The sequence below is a fragment of the Lepisma saccharinum genome, chromosome 4 (genome assembly GCF_977018435.1).
Source record: "Lepisma saccharinum chromosome 4, izLepSacc3.1, whole genome shotgun sequence".
Lineage (NCBI taxonomy): Eukaryota > Metazoa > Arthropoda > Insecta > Zygentoma > Lepismatidae > Lepisma > Lepisma saccharinum.
Window position 1 is genome coordinate 76303095 of NC_139232.1, and position 23350 is coordinate 76326444.

The 23350-nt window shown below is 39.6% G+C and overlaps 1 protein-coding gene across 2 annotated transcripts in view; it reads left to right on the plus strand.

The window, feature by feature from the left end:
- Window positions 1-23350, plus strand: part of Dp1 (satellite-binding protein 1 Dp1) — a 76441-nt gene that overhangs the window by 22196 nt on the left and 30895 nt on the right. For both annotated transcript variants that reach the window (XM_083120792.1, XM_083120791.1), the window contains 7 exons: window positions 1941-2071; window positions 2629-2812; window positions 8802-8911; window positions 10902-11058; window positions 12568-12743; window positions 13778-13909; window positions 20625-20771. In XM_083120792.1, the coding sequence (XP_082976918.1) occupies window positions 1941-2071; window positions 2629-2812; window positions 8802-8911; window positions 10902-11058; window positions 12568-12743; window positions 13778-13909; window positions 20625-20771 (1037 nt within the window). The remainder of the gene's footprint in view (window positions 1-1940; window positions 2072-2628; window positions 2813-8801; window positions 8912-10901; window positions 11059-12567; window positions 12744-13777; window positions 13910-20624; window positions 20772-23350) is intronic.

Here is a 23350-nt window from a genome sequence, read left to right on the forward strand (position 1 = left end):
TGCAGATCAGGTACTGTCGTTTTGGTGGTTGTGCGCCTGCTCCACGGTGAACAGCTCCTCATCGCTGAAGAGAATGCGCTCCCATCGCTGACCTGCGGCCCAGCGCTTCAGAAGGCGGCATCTTTTGAGTGGCAGGCGCTTGTTTTCGTCCGTGAGAAGCTGAAATTTTTGGAGCTTGTACACCTTGAGGTTGAGGTTCTTTTTCGCCATTTGCCGCACCGATTCGCGGTTGGTCCCGATCTCACGGGCGACTTTTCTCATGGAGACCCTCGGATTTCGCTGAACTCGCTTTTTGATGCTCTTGCGGTTCTGGGACGTGTTGACAGCAGGCTTTCTTCCTCTTCCGGGACGGTCGCCTTCATGGCCGAGCTCCTTGAATCGCCGAACTGCATCTGAGACTGTCATTTTTGGAACACCCAGCAAACGAACAATTTCACATTGGCGCTTTCCTTGACGCCACAGTTCCAAAATTGCACTGGGTTTGGTTGACAGTCTGAAACACAAAGACTGTAATCGTTATGAAACCGAAACAACAGGTACACTTACAAAAGACTATGGAGAATCCAATAACACAACAATTATTTGGCTACGGTACACTACATTCTTGGCAGGATACACCAAACTTTGTACGGGTTATTTCTTGTCACCCTGTATAATTATGTATTGTGTGTTAAATACCATATTTACGTGTGTATAATGCACACCCTGGATTTTGATGGGGAAAAGTGACAAATAATTATATCTCGTATATAATGCGCAGTACAATCCACTTTCAAGAAATTAGCTTTCTTAGTTGTAGGTCGTAAAGCTGTTGCTATGCTGATAAAGAGTGAATGACATCATACCTATTCAATGAGTCACCTGTTGCTATGTGGAGGAAGAGGAGAATATCCTCTTGTGTAAACAATAAGCCACCAACCCACACCACTTCCCCCTCTCCCTCCACTGTGTTTAGCATCCAAAAGCTGCACTTTAACCACCTTATTTATTTTGTAATAGGAGAAAGCGAGATCAAGTTACGTTATGGATTTGCAGTGCTCAGTTATTTTCTATTATTTCTCGCCCAACAAATACTGCTGATATGCATCCCATGTGATGGGAGGTTCATGCTCGAATTCCACCAGAATGGCACTGCTCTTCTTGGTGTCGCAGAACATTACATTACAAAGTGAAAAATTGTGGAAAATGCCCTTCAAATTTTTTTCTGTGATTTTGCTCATTCCTCCTTTACCTTTTCTAAAAAAAACTCAAAATATGTACTTTTCCCATAACTAATGTAACATTTATACGAGGCACATTCAGGACCCTCAAACTAGCATTTAGCAGCACAAGATTTCTTCCATTAAGGCATTTACAGACTCCATATGTGTCATATTATTTGGCCAGTAATACATTTTATTTATTATTTTCTTTTCTTATCTTTTCTTTCATCCATAGTACCATTAAAATCGGAACGTTCCTTCATTTTGTGGAAAACTTATTTCGACCACATTTCACATTAGTGTCACTATCTTGAATGGGAAACTGTTGCCATATTCATAAACTGCAGGATTTAAACTTTTGAAATGTATAACATGATAGCGTTCCGTAAACATGAAAAATCAATACAAGTGTCACAAAATCATGGAATGACCCTGTACAGTTTCATGTTGGCTGTCCAAATTATTCCGTGCATAATACGCACCACAGTTTTTGGGGGCAAAAAGTTTGGAAAAAAGTGTACATTATACATGAGTAAATACGGTATTACCTTCTTGCTTTTCATAGGCATGACTATGTTCTATATCAGTCACCTAGCACTTTGTTTTACCCTATTGTTTCACTTTTTTCAATTATACTTCTTGTATTATCCTGATTTTAATTTTATAACTACTGAAAAGTTGTGTACTCTGTGTGCCACAAGTGATCACATATAACTAGTTCACTTTTTCTTGTTCCAGCTTTGAATATGGTTTACGAGAAAGCAAACAGTGTGAGAACTGCTACTGTGGAAGCTCCATCATGGATTCATAAATATATAATTGGCCGAAAAGGAGCAAATATTAGAAGAATCACACAAGATTTGCCGAAGGTACTCTTATTTTAATCTTCATATTAATAAAAGTTAAATGGCTATAGATACCAGATTTATATAAAGGTGAAAATGAGTTAAGATAAAGACGATGTGAAATAAACTTTGTTAACAAGTAAAAATGGTGAATTTTTGGCTAATCCAATGTAAATTTTAAACAGTGGATAAATGAAGTTTTAAATGTACATGCAAGAGACAAATCAGAAATAAATGAAATTTACGGAGCAGAACCTTTGATTATTTAATGTAATATTACTGAAGTTTAATATGTTATTAAGAAGTTGACTAGCAACAGAGCATCCAACATTGATTTCATACCATTAGAATTAAATCCTGTGGAAATTCAGTAACATGTCAGAATTCACAGATTAAGTTGTCTGTAGAAAAGCTTCAGCAAAACACCTTCCCACTTTTCTTCTTCTCTCCTTACTCATAATGGAAAGATGACAATGAAACGTAAGTGGGAATGTGGTGTTTTGTGATGCTGTACATACTGTATAGAAGCACAGGTGTCCAAGATAATCTTATTGTAAGGAAAACTATCTGTTGAATTTCAGGTTCATGTAGAGTTCACAGATAAGGAAGATAAAATCAAGATTGAAGGACCGCCCGAGGAAGTAGAGAAAGCACAGGAACATTTGGAAGAAATGTCGAAGGATTTGATTTCAAAATTGACTTTTGAAGAAATTCATGTGGACCCAAAATATTACAAGCACATAATAGGCAAAAATGGAACCAATGGTAAGTTGATATTGTCTGTTTCATGAAAATTTAGAAAAAGTAAAAGCATGAGTTTCTTTCAGATCCTTGCAGCTTCATGGTATTGTTTCTACTATGTTGTAGGGATGGGACGATATGAAATTTTGCCCGATAACGATAAAGTACCGATACAAAATTTTCCAATACCGATAACCGATATTCTACCGATCCAATATAAAATTCCAAATGTTCCGTGAAGACCTGAATGGTTCATTGACATCCTTAATACATGTGTGTTTCGAGGTGACTGCAGTGCAAAAGAAGTTGCATATTTCGACATTTACATTTTTAAAAAGTATGACATGGGGATTCTTCATAAAAATTATAACAAAAGGGTATAATTTTTTACTAAATTATAAGATATTTATAGATATATCGGATCGGTAAAATAATCGGTAATTTTACCGATAAACTGATACACCGATATGCCTCTTATCGGCTGATACCGATAGACAGTGATCAGAATGCTACATTTTAAAAGTAGCTTCATTACAGCTACAGCTACTCGTCCGAAAATGTAGCTTTGCTACAGCTACATTCACCGAAAAGTAACTCGCTACACTACTCCTTTTCGCTACTTCACTACTTTTTTATTTTAAAAAAGTATGGGTATTCAAAAGAAGCCCCTTGCAGTTGTACTTACTAGAAAATAGATTCAGTTACTTATTATTATGATACCCATCATTCTATCATTTTGATAGCAGTATTGCCGCAGTAACCTATTTTTACTAAAGTGTTTGAGAAGGGGCACATTAATTCAAATTTGATATCCGAGTATTACCATTAGGGTGTTACTAAAATCTGACATATTTTTCATTAACATATTTTTATTTAGGTTTTTATATCAACATATTTTTCTTGAAGATAAATAGCTGTTGGTCGGATCATATTGATGAATGTCATTTGGTTATCTGGATATCAGAATTATTTATATATCAATGAAATACATTACGTGGATATCTATCATCTGCGATATCAGGACATTTATCATCTAGATTATTCGTATTGCCATTATCTAGTAATAGACGTGGTCGTTTTAAACCTCATACACAAGTAAGCATTATTGTCGAATTTTTCTTGACACTGTTGCCGCATATAAAATTTACCTCAAAACTCCGAGAAGAAATGTAGCTGTAGCAAAATTTTCGCTACAACTACAGGAATTTTGTAGCTAGCTACAGTAGCATCGCTACAAGTAGTGCCCTACATCCGACCACTGCCAATAGATAGAGGCATGCAAATTTCGTTTTTGCCGAAAACACGAAATATGAAATAACATGCTGTAATGTTTACTTTTCATGTTTCTGAAAGGTGTGAGGTGCATTTTTCTACCCTTTTTTGTCACTAAATAATGTGAAATGAACTGCAAAATGCGAAATATACTCTTAAACACGAAAGTTACCATTTATATACCGACGCGACACTTTCTGAAGTCTGAAGTATTCTGTAAGTTATGCAATTCATGGAAAATTGATTAGTTCTGCTGTAAATATTTGAGCAGCAAAAATGGACCCCTTTACACAGAAATAAACTTAATACTCTGGTAATTACATAAATGTGTTATTAGAAACGATATATTTATTTTGTGTAATAAGTGCAGTTTTTAAATCAAATTTAGGATTATATTCACAATTTTAAAACCAAAATGTCATTTTATATAGCACTTTTGATGTGATTATTCACTGCTATAACACCGAAATCTTATTTTATTTACTGCTTTTGAACCCAAAATTGACTCTGTTTTTGTACCGAAATTTTGCTATTTTATTTACTAAAAATATTTGCCTCTACCGATAGAGTATCGATTCTACGACCCCGGGTATAACGACCCTCTCGAAGTAACGACCCTTTTCCCGGGAACCGTGAAAAATTTAGAAAAAATTAGAAAGATTTGGAAAAAAAAAAGTTGAAAAATTGAAGGAAATCGGCCGAAAAATGCGTTGTTTTTTCCTCCACTCATTCCCTTTACGAGCGCTCTACCGCTCACAGTTAGGTCTGAACTAAAAATAGACACCACCACACCATGCTTGAGTGATATCCAATAGCACTTGACCTCTGCCCTCCCCTCCCTCAGGTGCACCAATGTTACCCCGCACCAGACTGCCGCTACCCAAAGCGCCAGGCTTGTTTTGCCACGCTTGCTCTTGGATAGGCGAGAAGAGAAGATCGAATGTGCTTGGATGTTATTGTAAATCGACTTGACTTGTTTCCTTGTCCTAAGAGCTGCTGAAAACTTGCGGGGGAGGGTGGGAGCAGCCCGAAATGACTGCTGGACTTGCAGTTTTTGCCAATGTGTATGGCAGGTCAAGCTCTTTCATCGATAAATACACCACCTTGAGAGATAAGATCGCAGGAATGTTCGAAAATACAGATGCGTGGCGCCTGGAAGTCTGGCCCATCTGTCCAGCTCTGACCTAGAGTTGAGCAGGTTCCCGTGAGTGAGCAAAAGGCCGACAACTTCCGGTAACCACTTTCATTCAAAACGTGTTCTTTGTTCCCTGCAACACTTCATAAAAAAGCGAAACTGTTAGAGATAATCAAAACCACATAGGTGAACTAAAGATCGTCAACCCGCTAATGCGTTGTCATCCAGGTTTGCACAAAAGTTTACTTCGATCTTACGTGTATCATAACTCCCGTTTCCCACTTCATACGTTTTCCTAATTGTGTCGATGTCGTAATATCTGCCAAAAAAGTGTTCCGTTAAACGACTGACTTCTCCCTCTTTTCCTGTCAGGAAACGTAGGGGGGGGGGGTGCGATGCAGATTGTTTCAGCCAGGATTTTCTTGCTGATGCGGGCTGATTACAGGCAAGGGTGGAAAAGGAACCACCCCTCTTCCTTTCCTTTGACGTCTAAAATGGGGCAACCAGTTCTGGTTATATTCTTGAAAACGAACAAAAACCATAGAACAAGTAAAAAAAAAAAAGTGACCCTCTACCCTTTCCCTAGCTCATTCTCCGCCACTGGTGTGCACGGCAATGTTGATAATTGGAGATTTCAGTTTTTTTTATTTATTATTATTATTTTTTAATGCTGTTGTCTCCATAGGAAATATTGCCCGTATTATTGTCTGTTGCATGGTAAAATGTAAAGCAAGGGTCATTTCTTTCTTCTTTACACTGCTGTTAAAAGTTCCGTCTTCGACAGTTGCGTTATCTTTAAAATGCTGGGACTTTTCTCTTCCGCCACCTGTTGCTCGAACTTCCAGCCGGTCTCCTCGTTTTTACGATGCAGCTGGCGCCAGTGTTTTGTCTAGCGTGAGCAAAGCTCTTGCTTGCCGATAACAGCGATGACTCATCTAGCGGGAAGGCAAAAGTTATTGTTTTGAATCTCGCAAAGCTGTTTTGATAACCAAATTCGATCTCCAGAAAGGAAAACAAGAGTTAAAATAACTTCATGTTCTGCACCTTCTGATAAGCAAATCTGTAAATTTAATTTGTATCCGCTTTTCTTCAGAACCATTCATGTGGAGGAAAAAAAAAAGTGTGTTCAATGTAGGAATGGTCGCGGACATTAAATCGAAACGTCCACGTCCATTAACGTGAGAGTAAATAAAGATCTACCATTTTGATATGTGAAAATGCGCAGTTTCATAAAGCTTGTTTTCAGTTCATTTTATGCTGATGGGCTAATCGGGACTAAATATACAGTTCAAAGTGAAATTCAATTCCAAACCCGAATGATTATCGACTGCCACCCTGTTTAATGACTTGTCCTAGAATACGCATTGGGTGAAAAGAAAAACAGATCGCAAGTTGCCCGTTTCCTTTTACAGGCTGGATTACAATGCAAGTCAATGAAGGAGTTTGGACTGCTCCCTTGAATGGGGAAGGAGCGTGAATGAAGTTGGTTGAAGCAAAGAAAAGTGACTTTTTTTTACGATGTATTTTACACAGCTGAACCAGAACGAAAATTACAGCCCTGCCTTTATTTTTTTTTGTCTGGTACCTAGAGAGGTTGTGTTGTTTCTCCCGAGAGATCTAATCTTACCAGTTAATCTTGTAACAGACAATGCTCCAGTAAACCCGTATAAAATCCAACATTCATTCTGCCCGATTATCTCCCAACTTTAGCTGGCACTAGTCTGACTGGTGTCAAGATTCTTCGAGTTTCGCTTGCAATAAGCGAGAGATTGTTTTCCTTTCCATTGGTCTCGGTGCAAACGGGTTTCTCATGAACTAGAATTGTAAGAATTTCCTGGAAAAGCAACGACTGTGCACAATTGAAATAAAGTTACATTATTTTAAATTCTCTTTTGTGAAAACTTTTTCATGTTCTATTTTCCTTCTCGCAACACGCATCCTGTGCATAACAGGTTGTATAACTACCAGGATAAATGGTGTTACCATCTCCTAGGCATCTTTGTGTCCGTTTGAGCTCCCTTTAAGCTGCAAATTGGTGCAAATTCCAATAACGACCCCTTCGAAATAAGGACCCTTTTCCCGGGAACTGTGAAAGGTCGTTGAATCGAGAGTTGACTGTGTGTGTGTGTGTGTATATATATATATATATATATATATATATATATATATATATTATATCCAGATTTTTACCATCTGGCCTATGGTTCGGGACTTTTCGGATACCCTGTATATACATATACAGATCAGGTTTTCTGCATTGAAATGCAACAGGCTTGATAATTCATCTCGTATTTTAATATTCTGATGTAATTCTTGAATATTTCGAAATGAAACTTGAGTGAATTGATGCCTATAATTCAATGAAATACTCACCCACTAATATTAATCAAAAATGTTGAACAACTTTTAACAGGGTGACGTGTCCACCAGTCTGGAAATCCTGACAAAGTCAGGGAATGTACTTTTTCTGGAAATGTTAGGGAAAGTTACTCTTTTTTTTGAAATGTTAGGGAAAGTTACTCTTTTTCTGGAAAAAGAATCTGTGTTTTGTAGGAGTCTAAATTTGTTCAGTTTGATATAGTGAGTATTACCAGTGGTTAGACATTTTATATTAAATAACTGTGGGAAAAGGACTCATAGTTTGAACCCTTTATCATGAAGAAATCTACTACAAAAAGTTGTTGTAGGTATTTACCACTTCCTTGTTTCAACTTTTTGGGGGTCATACTTGCTTGTCTCTCTCTATCACTTCAACCAGTAATTGTTGAGTTTCCCTTTTTGCTATTATTACCTTAAAATTTGAAGTTGATTTTATATAACTTGGTTAAGTATGATCCCAGGAGTGTGCAGCCAAAATATAGTGAACTCCTTCCATGTTTCTGTATGCTAATTGAGGTAATGATTTGAAAACCTGCAAAAGTCAGGGTTTTTTTCTTTCTAATTGTAGACAACCTTTTTTAATTCTTACAATTTTCAAGCATCTTTATTGGTATTGGTGGGAATGGGTAAGAGTATTGGCAATGATGTGGGTATTGATTCAAAGTGGCATCAGCGTAGCCCAGAGTAATTAATATTATTGGCATTTTTTTTGCAGAGAAATAAATCTAAACATTTTCTATCGTGCTTCACTCACAATGCAACCTTATCTCTAATAGTCACAGCAAGTTTATGTGTTTTGCTTAAAAGCTGTTATTATATACAATTTTTTCATGATAATATTATGTGCAAGGTATTGAGATATGACTATAGTATGTACAGGAACATTTTGAATATTGGAAGCTCCTAAATTCTGTTCTCACCTCAGGTGTTGAAATTTTGACATAGAGCTCGGGCATCAATAGATCTGTCCCACCCCTAAATCAAATATTAAATCAGTAAAATGAACCCGATCTCTCTGTAGTATTAATGGTTGTTGTTTTTATTCCATTAGATGTTTGTTAAATGATATGTATTAGTGCAAGGTGTTTACCAAATGATGAATACAACAAGCCCTAGACGATTTGACTGTTCTGAATGAAAATAACATGTCTGATAACAAAAATTATTGTCATTGATTTTTACCATAGGTGTTAAAGTATTATTAATGTTTTAATTTGCCTATTTCAGTGAATAGACTGAAGGATGAAACTGGTGTAGTAATTAACATCAGTGAACATGACGGCAACAATATTATTCGCATTGAAGGAAATACTACTGGTGTTTCTCAAGCCAAAAAGGTAATATATATATATATATCTTACTTCTTTCTACTACTGGGTGTCCCACGTAAAACCGGCCCGCATGGAAACGTGTCTGGGTTGGTTTTATGTGGGAGACCCAGTATATTTTACATGACTCTGATCTAACATTTTTGGTGGACGACCAACAAAAAGAAGATTTGGGAAAATGATAAATTGGAAATTTGATTTTCATAAAATAACTTAGAATGATTTTGTTAAACACTCAGTACAGGAAATCATACAAGTTGAGTATCGCATAATAAACAGGGTCGTTCAAAATAGTACATTGATGTGTATAGGTAGTTTTATATATATATTTGTGTACAAGCAAAACACCACACTACTCCACCCAAGTGCAAGGCTTATTGCTACCATGGCTAAAATGCCATGGGAAGCCATTTTGTTCACTAATAATACTAGTGGAAATTAAGGTTTATAACCAAAAACCATAAGAAACAGCCTAAAACCAAGTAAAAGCTGCAATCCATGTCAAAATAAGTTATCATCAACATGCCAAAGCCATTTTTCATGCATGAGCACCATGTGCTACAATTTACTTATTAGAAGAAATTTTTATTTTTTTACGTATTTTCAAGATAACATTTGTGTAGGGGCAGAATAACCTGCTTGTCTTGAAAATACCATCCATTTAACTTAGTTAGCATAAATATGCATAAAAAAGAAGAAAAATCGATGTTTTTTGGTAAAAACATTTGCGAGTTTAAAAAGCTCCCATCCTAGTCTGACACCTGGTGGCCAGACTTGGAACTACTTGATCCAAGCTACAGGTGACCTCAGTCAGCTAATGGGAAACATCCCAGGCCATGACGTCATGAGGAAAGATACACAAATTCCTTTATTATGTGTGAGGTAAACTCTCACGCTCTTCTTCTGTGTTAGTTTTTGACCGAGTAAAGTCACGAAAAAAGAGGGTGCGGTTTTTCAGTAACGCAAGCGGGCACAAGGCCCCCCGATCTCACTATTAACTATCGTAATGGCGAATTATAGTCCCTCGAATGCCTAGCATGGGCTAAAAGGATAGAAATTAGTCAGAAACGTCCAGGAGCATGTGTTTTTGTGCCGCTAAAATCTGTTTTTCTCCCAAAACGAACCATCTCCGAACATAGTGTGTGCATGTGCAACAAAGGCCCCAAACAAGGTATAAAGAGTCGATATCTATATATTGCTGATTCCAGTTACTGTAAGTACCAATATGTTGTTTTTATGTAAGTGCTGTGAGTGCAAAAGTGCATATGTTTTTGTGCGGGCCTATGTTATTTCAAAATGTCTGTGTTAAATTGGCAAATAAATATGTCGGTCCATTGAAAGGGATCTTGTTTCATTCCTGGATACGTAATTCACCTAATTTCTCCTCCACTACCGGATAATTAGGCTAAAAGTTCTTTTAGATACCAACGAGTCTCCTGGGAAAAACTCGCTCATGATCTGGGAACACAACACGTCACACATGGGAGACGTGTGGCTGCGTAGAGTAGCCTGGGAGTTGCATTTTTAGGTGTGTGTGCATTTTTTTTGTAGTTTGTAACGATCTACTTACTTTAATTTTAAATATCATAAATTGGAGGCCGGGATTTTAATCAGGAATTAGTAGAACGTACAAAATCGTAGGAAGTGTGAGGTATTTGTCATGTGGTTCTCACCTCAAGGTTACTAAAAAGTTAAATGTTCATGCATTTTTCTCCAATAATATTTTTTTTTCTAATGTGTGTTGTTTGTTTTATACAGGGGGGTGTAACTTATTTTTTGATTTGCTCTAGTACATACAGGTACACTCACATGCATGTATGTGTATGCTGTACATGTGCTCATTTTGTGAGAGAGAGCACATCAGAATGTGAGCTGAACATATTGCATTGTAGTATGGAATCCAGAAAGTAGAGAAGCAAGTTTCCTTTGTGTGATACATTGTGATTTAAGGATGTAGTACTTGAGAAAATGTTCTGAATGGCAATATCTAATTTTTTAGGAACTGCAAGAAATGGTCCATAAGCTTGAAAATGAGAAGGAAAAAGACATAATAATCGACCACAGATTTTACAAGAATATTATTGGTGCCAAAGGAGAGAAAGTGAAGGAAATAAGGGAAAAATTTAATCAAGTTCAGATCACATTTCCTGGTCAAGGTAGGTGTGTGACAACAGTGGGTTTAAAGTGATACATTTTGTTTTGTCTGTATTACGCCTATTACTGAAATGGAATTGTTACGTGATTGACTGGTTGTGAGATTTATTGCTGAACATAGAGGTAGCAGAAAAAGGGGGGGGGGGGGCGTTAGTTGATGGAACTAAGTTCAGCCAAGAACCATCAGTAGAGGCACATGTGTTTCGTAAATAAAAAAGCAGAATTTTGGTACAAAAGCAGAGCCAATTTTGGGTTCCAAAGCAGTAAATTAAATAAAATTTTGTTGTTTTAGCTGTGAATGTATATATGACATTTTGGTTTTAAAAATGTGAATATAATCCAATATTTGATTTAAAAACCACTAACTACACAAAATAAACATATTCCTTCTAATAGCACATTTATGTCCTTACCAGAATAATAAGTTTATTTCTGTATAAATTGGTCCATTTTTGCTTCTCAAATATTTACAGCAGAATTAATAAATTTTCCGTGAATTGCATAACTCTCAGGATAATTCTGACTTCAGAAAGGGTTGCGTCTGTAAATAAACTCTAAATTTCGTGTTTGACCTTTAGACGGTGGAGCCCAGGCTTCTCGGCAGGAATTTTAAATTCGAACACTCTTTGGAGGAAAATTGTTATAACTCTGGCACTATGAGAGCAATCTACTTCGGATAACTTTTGTTTTGCAGCTAAAACATCAGCGCATGCAACAGTGTACAATTCAAAATGCCGGACCGAGGAAGAGGGGCTTGGGGGGCATGACCCCCGAATTTCAATGGAAAAAAAAACAACATAAAAATCGGGAGTTTGCCCCCCCCTCTTCTCCCGCTATTGGGAGAGGGTGCGAACTTTAGTATTCTTTTCAAAGAATGGACATTTCCAAAGAGAGTGAAACATGTTTCATGTTCCTGGGTGCCATACAAGTTGAATAATAAGCCAAAATGTGAAACTCTGTTTTTTATGAAAAATAAGTAATTGGCATATTGCTCAGAAAATTATCACTGTGAATTTCCCAGCCTTGCTCCAGACCTGTGTCAAAGTTTCCACCCAAACATAAGAGTATGAAGGTCCAAAAAGCACATCCAGTTCGTAATCAGCACCATGATACCATATGGTATCATCGAGCCAGTAAAGGTTAAGAGTATATTTCACATTTCGCATCATTTTGTGACAAAACAGGGTAGGAAAATGCACCTACCACCTTTCAGAAACAAGAAAAATTAACATTACAATGTGTTATTTCACATTTCGTGTTTTCGTCAAAAATGAAATATGCATGCCTGTAACCATCAGTAATGATTACAGCACTGGACAAGTGTGCATGAAACAAGCATGCAGTTCCTCATGTACTTTCTTGAGAAGACAAATGTTTGCTCATACAGATCCCATTGTGCAAATGGTTCTTAGGTAGTGAGATGAAAGATAAATGCAATTTTCAAGTGCAAGATAAGAGAATAATGCAGAAATACAATATTTATATGCTCTAATATTATTTGCTTTCCCTAGGCGAAAAGAGGGATGTGGTGAAAATCCGTGGACCTAAGGAAGATGTTGACAAGTGCTACAAATACCTTCAGAAGTTGGTGAAGGAGTTAAATGAGAACAGCTTTATCCTAGAGGTTCCAATTTACAAACAGTTCCATAAATTTATCATTGGAAAAGGAGGAGCAAATATACGTAAGGTAGGTTGTAGATATTTTACGAGCCCTCCTCCCCCTCCCCCCCCCCAACACTACTGACTGGCAGTGTAACAATTACAGAAGTGTCATATTAGCTTTTTGGTGTTAATTATAAAGTTCTTCTATCCACTCATTATGTGATGATTTATATCTCTCTGTGAAAGCCCTGTGAAATTTAATATCTTTGGAAATCATTTTTTGATATCTGGCACTTCTGCAACTAATTTGCTTGTAATAATCTGTGAATGTTATGTCTCTCTTTGGCTTACCTCAGTACCTGTTTCTGTTGAATACCTGTGCATTTTTTGAACAGCTATGCCATCTACCTCCAAAGGAAATTATTATCTTGACATACAATTTGTTGAGCCACATGGTGGTGGCTCAGTCAGTCTGTAACGCATCTGACTACCATGCTAAAGGTCCCGGGTTCGATCCCTGGCCGGTTCAAATCCGGGAACTTTTCTAACGTTGGAAGCGGCCCCAGCGCCCACCCAGCATCGAATGACATGGCTACCTGGGGGGTTAAGGCAGTCAGGGGCGTGATGCTGATCACATCACCCCCACTCATGACCGGATCAAGAAAGTGTGGGGCGTTACCCCCACACCCCCTATATACCTTCATGGCATGGTGCTATGCACAGGGGAGCACTTTACTTTACAATTTGTTGACTTTTTTGACTCGCATGTAAGTAAACTATTTCTGTGTGTAAAAACGCCCAAATTAACTTTTTAATTTATTTTTGGCTTTTTACTCAAATATATTACAAAATGTGACAATACCCAGGCTTGAATTCGAACCTAGAAACTTCAGTGTACGGAATAGCAAAAATTCCCTGCACTTGTCCGAACAGTGGTACTTGGTACCGTTGTGTAGAAAGATTTGCAGTATACTGGAGCCAGGATTGAACAGTTTGCATTTCCTCATCATCATGGTCAATGAAGCTCCTTTATTTCCTTTGTGGTGCTCAATGGAAGTGCGACCAATGCAACTTGTACCTCATTGATGTGAAGACAGCTTATGCTTTTTTTCTTTACAGATAAGGGATGAGACCCAGACCAAAATAGATTTACCTGCTGAGGGTGAGAAGAGTGATGTGATCTCAATTACAGGGAAGAAAGAGAATGCCGAAGAAGCTAGAGACAGAATTCTTAAAATTCAAAATGAACTGGTGAGTATTTGATATTGGTACTGGAGATATTGATATTTGAGTATGTCATACTTCCATATGTATATTATTACTACTACTACTACTACTAATAAAAATAATAATGTTCCTGGGACAACTGCTATCTCAACCATCCTGAATGGGGTTACAGGAGTTGGGATAGCACTTGTCCCAGCCAGCCACGAGAGCCACAAAACTTTCATGAAGCACCAAACAGTATCTGCAGCATAACATGCAACAGCATGTCCGTTCATGGCACAGTGCTTTGATTAGGGAATAACTATACTTTTTTACCCTGATGAATGAAAGTTATTGCTTTTTTATTTTGTTAAGGACTGCTATCTGTTGTTCCAATATTTGGTTCTGACAAACTGCATGGATTCACTCCATATCAGCCTGTCCATATACTCAGTGGAGCTATAACACTCCACTTGTACAGTGCGATGCACAAGTATTGCTCCACAATTGCTCATGACTATTTTTTTACATATGTCAGTGTAGAGGTTGTCAGCAGCTTGTTTGACATTTTCATTCAATTCTTGGAAGATCTCTTTGCATGGAACAAAATAATATAAACATGGTGATGGAATATTTCCTTGGTAATACTTACACATTCTACTGCAGATAGTCATCTTCAAGGCTAGAAACCAGATTCAGTGGTCTTTTGGCAAATACAAGTTATTTACTATATCATGAAAGTTTTAGGAATAGTGCTGATCTACATCAGAAAACTGAAACATTCATCCGTCGTACTTCTCAAAGTTGCAAACTCTATTTACACGTTACTGACAGTGTGCCATTATCTGTTTCAATCGTTCAGGTATATTGTCTGGTTTTTGAAGTGTTGGATGTAGATTGCATTATAGCTGACAGGCATAGTGCTATGCTAGACTTCAGGCCATTGAGAAATTGGTCTCGCAGAAGGAGGCAGTTTGGATAAATACTATCCTTTTTACTTACGTGAAATTTAGAAGATTTCGTACTTCCGCGTTGCACAATTTAATGGTTCAATCCTATTAATTTCGAAGATCCACTGTCTTCATTCACAAAAGGGTACGGCGTTTGAAGCGGAGATGGTACCGCGTCACTACTTTGTTTGTTCCCGGGCGGCGGTGGTTGCGATTTTTCCCGTTCGGCAGCACTGGCGCGCGCATCTTGGTTTGTGTCGTCTGCTTCCTGTTGTCCGGTGGCGTTGTCAGTTGGGGGTTGGGGGGCTGGGCAGAATTGCTCGGTAATGTGCCGTTCCTGTTCCCCGCGTGACTGGAGGGGGGTCGGGTAGGTGCATAGCATCTTTTCTTTTTCGGGTCGGGGATCTTTCTGAGGACAGGGTGCCAAGTTGGGTGTGCTTGCCCATTGTCCAGGTTTAGTGCTGGTTTCTGCTGGATGATGGCATGGGTTTCTTTGATGGTGTTTTCTATGACAGAGCCGGTTGGGTGAAGTATGGATATGGAGGAGATGGTGTGGTTCGTGGAGTGGAGGTGTTGGGAGAGGCCTGATTTAGGTGTGTCGTTTTTGGCATCTTTTACATGTTCGTTAATCCGTTCTTGGACGGTGCGGATGGTTCTGCCAATGTAGGTGTTGTGGCATTGGCATGTGGTCTTGTAGACACCGGGGGATGCAAGTTTGGGTAGGTAGTATCTCTTGAAGTTGGGTAGTGCCCTTCCGATTTGGGATATGGGTTTGTGCGCTACTCGGATGTTGAAGGGTTTGAGGGCTTTGGCAAATTTTCCAGATGTGGTGGGGTGGTATGGAAAGGCGATCCATTTGGGTTTAGGATTTTGGTTCGGGTTATCTCTGTTTCTTGGGTGTCTGAACTGGGCTTCTGTTTTTGCGCACCACATGGATAGTTGGCGCTCGGTGTAACCGTTGTTTAAGCCTATTTCCGTTACGCACGCTATTTCATCTTGCAGGTCATCTTCTGTGCAGCTGTGTGTGAATGCTCTTCTGTAAAAGTTCATCCATACTCCAGCTTTCTGTTTTGGTGGGTGGTTGGATTTTGCATGGATATACTGGGTGCCCGAACCTGGTTTCCTGTATACGGATGTGACGAACTTGTCTTGGAGTCGTCGGATGCTGAGGTCGAGAAAGTTGAGGTGGCCATTTTGTTCCTTTTCAACGGTGAAGTTTATGTTGGGATGTATGTTATTGAGGGCAGTTAGGAGATGGGTTAGGTCCTCTTCCTGCTTGTAAATGACTATGGTGTCATCGGCATATCTTTTGTATCTTATATGAGCAAACTCTGGTTGGGTGAGAATTGACTTCTCGGCCACATGCAGCACTATGTTGGATAGGGGTGCGGAAAGGGGGTTGCCCATCGCTAGTCCCCCTGTCTGGTGGAAGAAACTGTCCTCGAACTGGAAATAGTTGTGGGTGAGGCAGGCTTGTAGAAGGTTGCAGATTTCATCAGTTACAAATGGAGGCATGCTATTGCTGAGTAGCCATGTTCTGGTGGAGTCAAGTGCAAGGCTGATCGGGATGGAGGAGTACATGTCCACTACGTCTATGCTGGCTAGTTTGCAGCTGTCGGCTTTGACAAAAGAGGTGACAAATTCTTTTGCTTCGAGGCTGTTTTTTAGGCAGTAGGTGAGTTTGTCATTGTGGGCGGTCAGTTTCTGGAGGAGCCATTTGGTCAGGTGGACACTTGGTTGATTGAAGCCGGCCACTATGATTCTCAAGGGGGTTCCTGGTTTGTGAGTTTTTGGTATGCCATATGCACAGGGAAGGCTGGGGTGGGTGTTCCTTAGTTTCTTCTTTTCACTATCTTGAAGGAGGGCGCAGTTATCTATGGCTCGGCGGATTGCTGTATTGTATCTGCTTGTGGGGTCACGTTTCAGCTTTTTGTAGCCATCAGAGTTTAGTTTTGCTTGCATTTTGTCACTGTATTGGCCTTTTCCCATTATGACGTATTGGTTACCCTTGTCCGATTTTATGCACCAACATTTGTTGTCCTGTAGCCACTTTCGGAATTCCTGTGTTGTGTTCCTTAGTTTATTGTGCACTGTGGGTTTAGGTTTGCTAGTAGGTTGGGCGTGTTGGCGGAGGATGATGGAAGCACAGGTAAGGCGTACACACTCGGCATCTTGGTTAGTTTTCGTTGCAAACGCTGTTTTTTCGGCAGAGCAGATTAAGTCTAGGGAGGGGGGGGAGTCATTTAGGAGGTTGAATTTGAGGCCGTGTTGGAGGAGGGAGTGGAATTCTGTCGGCACGGTGAGGTTGGTGAGGTTGATTATGGTGCTGGCGGGGGTGTTGGGGTTCACTGGTGTGGTGGTGAGGGCCGGAGGTTGGGCACCAAGGGTTTGCAGTTTCTGTGTTAGGATCGCTGTTTTCTTGTTTTGCGACGTTTTTAGCATGAAGTCGATGTTTTGCTGGGCTTTTTTCCAGTCGTCGGGGTTCAACCTCACCGTGCCGACAGAATTCCACTCCCTCCTCCAACACGGCCTCAAATTCAACCTCCTAAATGACTCCCCCCCCTCCCTAGACTTAATCTGCTCTGCCGAAAAAACAGCGTTTGCAACGAAAACTAACCAAGATGCCGAGTGTGTACGCCTTACCTGTGCTTCCATCATCCTCCGCCAACACGCCCAACCTACTAGCAAACCTAAACCCACAGTGCACAATAAACTAAGGAACACAACACAGGAATTCCGAAAGTGGCTACAGGACAACAAATGTTGGTGCATAAAATCGGACAAGGGTAACCAATACGTCATAATGGGAAAAGGCCAATACAGTGACAAAATGCAAGCAAAACTAAACTCTGATGGCTACAAAAAGCTGAAACGTGACCCCACAAGCAGATACAATACAGCAATCCGCCGAGCCATAGATAACTGCGCCCTCCTTCAAGATAGTGAAAAGAAGAAACTAAGGAACACCCACCCCAGCCTTCCCTGTGCATATGGCATACCAAAAACTCACAAACCAGGAACCCCCTTGAGAATCATAGTGGCCGGCTTCAATCAACCAAGTGTCCACCTGACCAAATGGCTCCTCCAGAAACTGACCGCCCACAATGACAAACTCACCTACTGCCTAAAAAACAGCCTCGAAGCAAAAGAATTTGTCACCTCTTTTGTCAAAGCCGACAGCTGCAAACTAGCCAGCATAGACGTAGTGGACATGTACTCCTCCATCCCGATCAGCCTTGCACTTGACTCCACCAGAACATGGCTACTCAGCAATAGCATGCCTCCATTTGTAACTGATGAAATCTGCAACCTTCTACAAGCCTGCCTCACCCACAACTATTTCCAGTTCGAGGACAGTTTCTTCCACCAGACAGGGGGACTAGCGATGGGCAACCCCCTTTCCGCACCCCTATCCAACATAGTGCTGCATGTGGCCGAGAAGTCAATTCTCACCCAACCAGAGTTTGCTCATATAAGATACAAAAGATATGCCGATGACACCATAGTCATTTACAAGCAGGAAGAGGACCTAACCCATCTCCTAACTGCCCTCAATAACATACATCCCAACATAAACTTCACCGTTGAAAAGGAACAAAATGGCCACCTCAACTTTCTCGACCTCAGCATCCGACGACTCCAAGACAAGTTCGTCACATCCGTATACAGGAAACCAGGTTCGGGCACCCAGTATATCCATGCAAAATCCAACCACCCACCAAAACAGAAAGCTGGAGTATGGATGAACTTTTACAGAAGAGCATTCACACACAGCTGCACAGAAGATGACCTGCAAGATGAAATAGCGTGCGTAACGGAAATAGGCTTAAACAACGGTTACACCGAGCGCCAACTATCCATGTGGTGCGCAAAAACAGAAGCCCAGTTCAGACACCCAAGAAACAGAGATAACCCGAACCAAAATCCTAAACCCAAATGGATCGCCTTTCCATACCACCCCACCACATCTGGAAAATTTGCCAAAGCCCTCAAACCCTTCAACATCCGAGTAGCGCACAAACCCATATCCCAAATCGGAAGGGCACTACCCAACTTCAAGAGATACTACCTACCCAAACTTGCATCCCCCGGTGTCTACAAGACCACATGCCAATGCCACAACACCTACATTGGCAGAACCATCCGCACCGTCCAAGAACGGATTAACGAACATGTAAAAGATGCCAAAAACGACACACCTAAATCAGGCCTCTCCCAACACCTCCACTCCACGAACCACACCATCTCCTCCATATCCATACTTCACCCAACCGGCTCTGTCATAGAAAACACCATCAAAGAAACCCATGCCATCATCCAGCAGAAACCAGCACTAAACCTGGACAATGGGCAAGCACACCCAACTTGGCACCCTGTCCTCAGAAAGATCCCCGACCCGAAAAAGAAAAGATGCTATGCACCTACCCGACCCCCCTCCAGTCACGCGGGGAACAGGAACGGCACATTACCGAGCAATTCTGCCCAGCCCCCCAACCCCCAACTGACAACGCCACCGGACAACAGGAAGCAGACGACACAAACCAAGATGCGCGCGCCAGTGCTGCCGAACGGGAAAAATCGCAACCACCGCCGCCCGGGAACAAACAAAGTAGTGACGCGGTACCATCTCCGCTTCAAACGCCGTACCCTTTTGTGAATGAAGACAGTGGATCTTCGAAATTAATAGGATTGAACCATTAAATTGTGCAACGCGGAAGTACGAAATCTTCTAAATTTCACGTAAGTAATTTTAAACCGCGTTTACCGCAACCACCATGAAAACTATCCTTTTGACTTTTTGTGTTGTAATCTCTCACTTAAGGGCACAAAGGTAGCAGTCATCTCAGTAATACTAAGTTCTTTCCACACCATAGGGATGATATGGAATTTCTCTTGGCACTCTTCAGATTCTGCACAAGGTTAACATATCTTATGTAGAGTCCTTAATTTGTTGTGGCTACCTGCAATGTCCCAATCACTGGAAGATACATGGTGCTTTTTCCGCTGCAAGACCCTAGAAATTGTGAATAACTTTGCTCATTGAAAATATACAAATATGAAGAAGGAGGAGAAAAAAATGAAAAAGGAAGGAAATAAGGTCAGCTGACCGTGAGTAACAATTTGTGGCTGTAACAGTGAGTAGCAATGTACCTCCGTGACAATGACCTGCCACATTATTAGCAATTACGCTCTTCCTTTTTACTGTAGTTGGCACTTGCCATGGTGTCATTGGCTTCTGTGGAGTACAGGGTAGAGTGCACATTTGCTGGCATACAGGTTTCTTTTCAGTTATTGCTTAGTCTGAGGTTAATGCAGAGGAATGGGTTTCACAGTAGCTGAGCATGTGTATTGCAACATTTTTCAATACCTTCTGTAATATGGACATGTTTATCATGACTCAAGCTATGTATTCATGCATTCTAAAATGCATAGCCTTTTAGATAGATACAGGCACTTTCCAGGGTCTTGTAATACACTATATTGTATTTTATATATAAAACGAATATGTGATTTATGAATCATTCTATAGTGGAACCACAAGCAAAAAAGCCTGCGCAGATCTGCACTCCCGCGTGGAGGGAGGGGCAGACTTGAGCAATGCTTCTTTATGGCCCAAGTTGAATGGAAGAAAGGGAAGTTGCACAGAGACTTTTCGTTGGAGGTTCTTTTCCTTGTGGTCACACTTTGATAAACACACTATCTAGTTTGCTGGTGAAACAAATGTTATAACCTTTCATTTTAATCTGTGTTCTATCTTTTGTAGTATTTTTTAACAGGCTACATCTAAACTTTGTAATTTTCATTTACAGGCAAATATTGTCACTGAAGAAATAGTTATCCCTCCCAAGTACTACAATTCATTGATTGGAGCTGGTGGAAAGTTAATCCATTCCATCATGGAAGATTGTGGTGGAGTAGCTATCAAGTTTCCAACTGCAGAGAGCAACAGTGACAAGGTAATACCGTGTGCAGAAGAAAGCGTTTTTCTTAATTCTGGTCATTTCTTGTTTTAAATTTTGAATATCAAGTTAAAGATGAATATTTTAGCTTGTTAGTATGATAAAAGTATGCACCAGTGAAACAGAAAGTAAAATTCGTTTGGGTATTAATATATCCTGACAAATTTACAATTCATGATGGGTTAAAACAAGGAGATGCATTATCTCCATTGCTCTTTAATTTTGCGTTAGAATATGCTGTTAGGAAGGTAAAAGAAACTAACAAAGGACTAAAATTAAAATTTGCCTCAAATTCTTGCACTTTTTTTTCAAATGCAATTTTTCCTGCCAAATTGTATATTTTTGTCTTTTCCTTTTTTTTAACTTGGCTGTTCTATATCAGTAGGCCATTAGTAATGTGCGGATTTGTGCCTATTTGCCTTATTTACTCCTTTATAGTAAAACATAGGCTTTAATGTTTTTTGTTCGTTTCATGGTGTTTCTACTCCAAAAATTCACTTTTATAGTGCCTATAAATGCCTATTTGGAGGGTTAGTGCCTATTTTGCTTAATTGTGCCTAAAATGCCTAATCTGCAATTTTTGTTTACTTTAACTTTCCCTACAGTGAAGAAGGTAAGCCTTTGTTGATGTTGAACTGACTGAAATCTGATATTTGCCAAATGTGCAAGAGAAATAGAGAACACTGTGTTTAACTTGTGTGCCGCAGTTTCCTAACTACAACATTGCACTCCTACCATTGGCTGGTCACCACGGACAGGCTCTGCATGGTTCCACTCGATATTTCTTCTAAAACCGTACTCCATATATACGTATTTACGTGTGTATAATGCACACTTTTTTCCAAAAATTTTGTCCCCCAAAACTGTGGTGCGTATTATGCATGGAATAATTCGGAAAGCCAAAATGAAATCACACATTTTTTTTTCACTATGTCACTGCGTATAACATGTATATATCTACAGATTGTCTTTCTTTAGCAATAATAATTTTAAAAAATAACTTTTGAAAGTGAAATGGCCGTTTTCCATGAGTTTTCACTTAGTATTGGAAAGTTTTGCAACATCGAGAAAAGGAGCACCGTTCTGACGGCATTCAAGCTTGTACGTCCAGTCACATGGGAGGCATATGAAGCGGTATTTTTCGCGGGAGAAATAACTTCCACAAAAATTGTTTTCGCTTAGAAACTGTCATAAACAGAGATTGGTAGGGGCATACATATTTCGTTTTTGACGAAAAAACGAAATTTGAAAAAACACATTGTAGTGTTATTTTTTAATGTTTTTGAAAGGTGTGAGATGCATTTTGTGACCATGTTTTGTCACGAAATAATGCGAAATGAACTGTAAAAAGCGAAATTAACTCTTAAACACGAAATTTAGGATTTATTCACAGACGCGACACCTTCTGAGGTCTGAATTATCCTGAGAGTTATGCAATTCCCGGAAAATTGATTAATTCTGCTGTTAATATTGGAGAAACAAAAATTGACTCCTTTACACAGAAATAAACTTAATACACGGATAACTACATAAATGGGCTAGTAGAAGTGAAATGTTAATTTTGTGGAATAAGTGTAGTTTTTAAATCAAATTTAGGATTATATTCACAATTTTAAAACCAAAATGTCATTTTATATAGCATTTTTAATGTGATTATTCACCGCTATAACACCGATATTTTATTTTATTTACCGCTTTTGATCCCGAAATTGACTCAGTTTTTATACCGAAATTTTGCTTTTTTATTTACCAAAAATATGTGCCTCTAGAGATTGGGCAAAAAATAGCTTTTTTGCACTCATTTTATTCGCACTCATTCCCTTCACAAGCACTCTACCGCTCGCAGGTGGGTCTGATCTAAAAATAAACACCAGATCACGCTTCAGTGATATCCAATAGCACTTGACCTCTGCCCTTCCCTCCCCCAAGCGCACCAATTTTACCCCGCAGCCGACGGCCGCTACCCAACATGCCAGGCTTGTTTTGCCATTGCGATTTCGTTTGCTCTTGGATACGCAAGAAGAGATCGAATATGCTTGGATGTTATTTTAAATCGACCTTGTAGCGGACAACTTCCGGTAACCGCTTTCATTCAAAATGTGTTCTTTGTTCCCTGGAACACTTCATAAAGAAGGGAAACTGGTAGAGATAATCAAAGCCACATAGGCCAACTAAAGATCGTCAACCCTCTTAATGCATTTTCATCCAGGTTTCCGCAAAAGTTCACTTCAATCATGCATCATAACTCCCGTTTACCACTTTATACATTTTCATAACTATGCCAATGTCCTAATATTTGCCAAAAGTGTTCCTTTGGCCGAGTGACTTCTCCCTCTTTTCTTCTTCGCAAACGTTTAGGGGGGGTGGTGCAATGCCGATTGTTTTCTTGCTGGTGTGTGCACACAGGCTGATTACAGGCAAGGGTGGAAGTGGACGGCTCTTCCTTTTCTTTGACTTCTAAAATGGACAACCAATTCCCCCTGCATTCTTAAAAAAAAATCCCCCCTTCCCAGCTCATTCTCCGTCACTGGTCTGCACGGCAATGTAATAATTGCAGAATTCAGGTCCTATTTTTT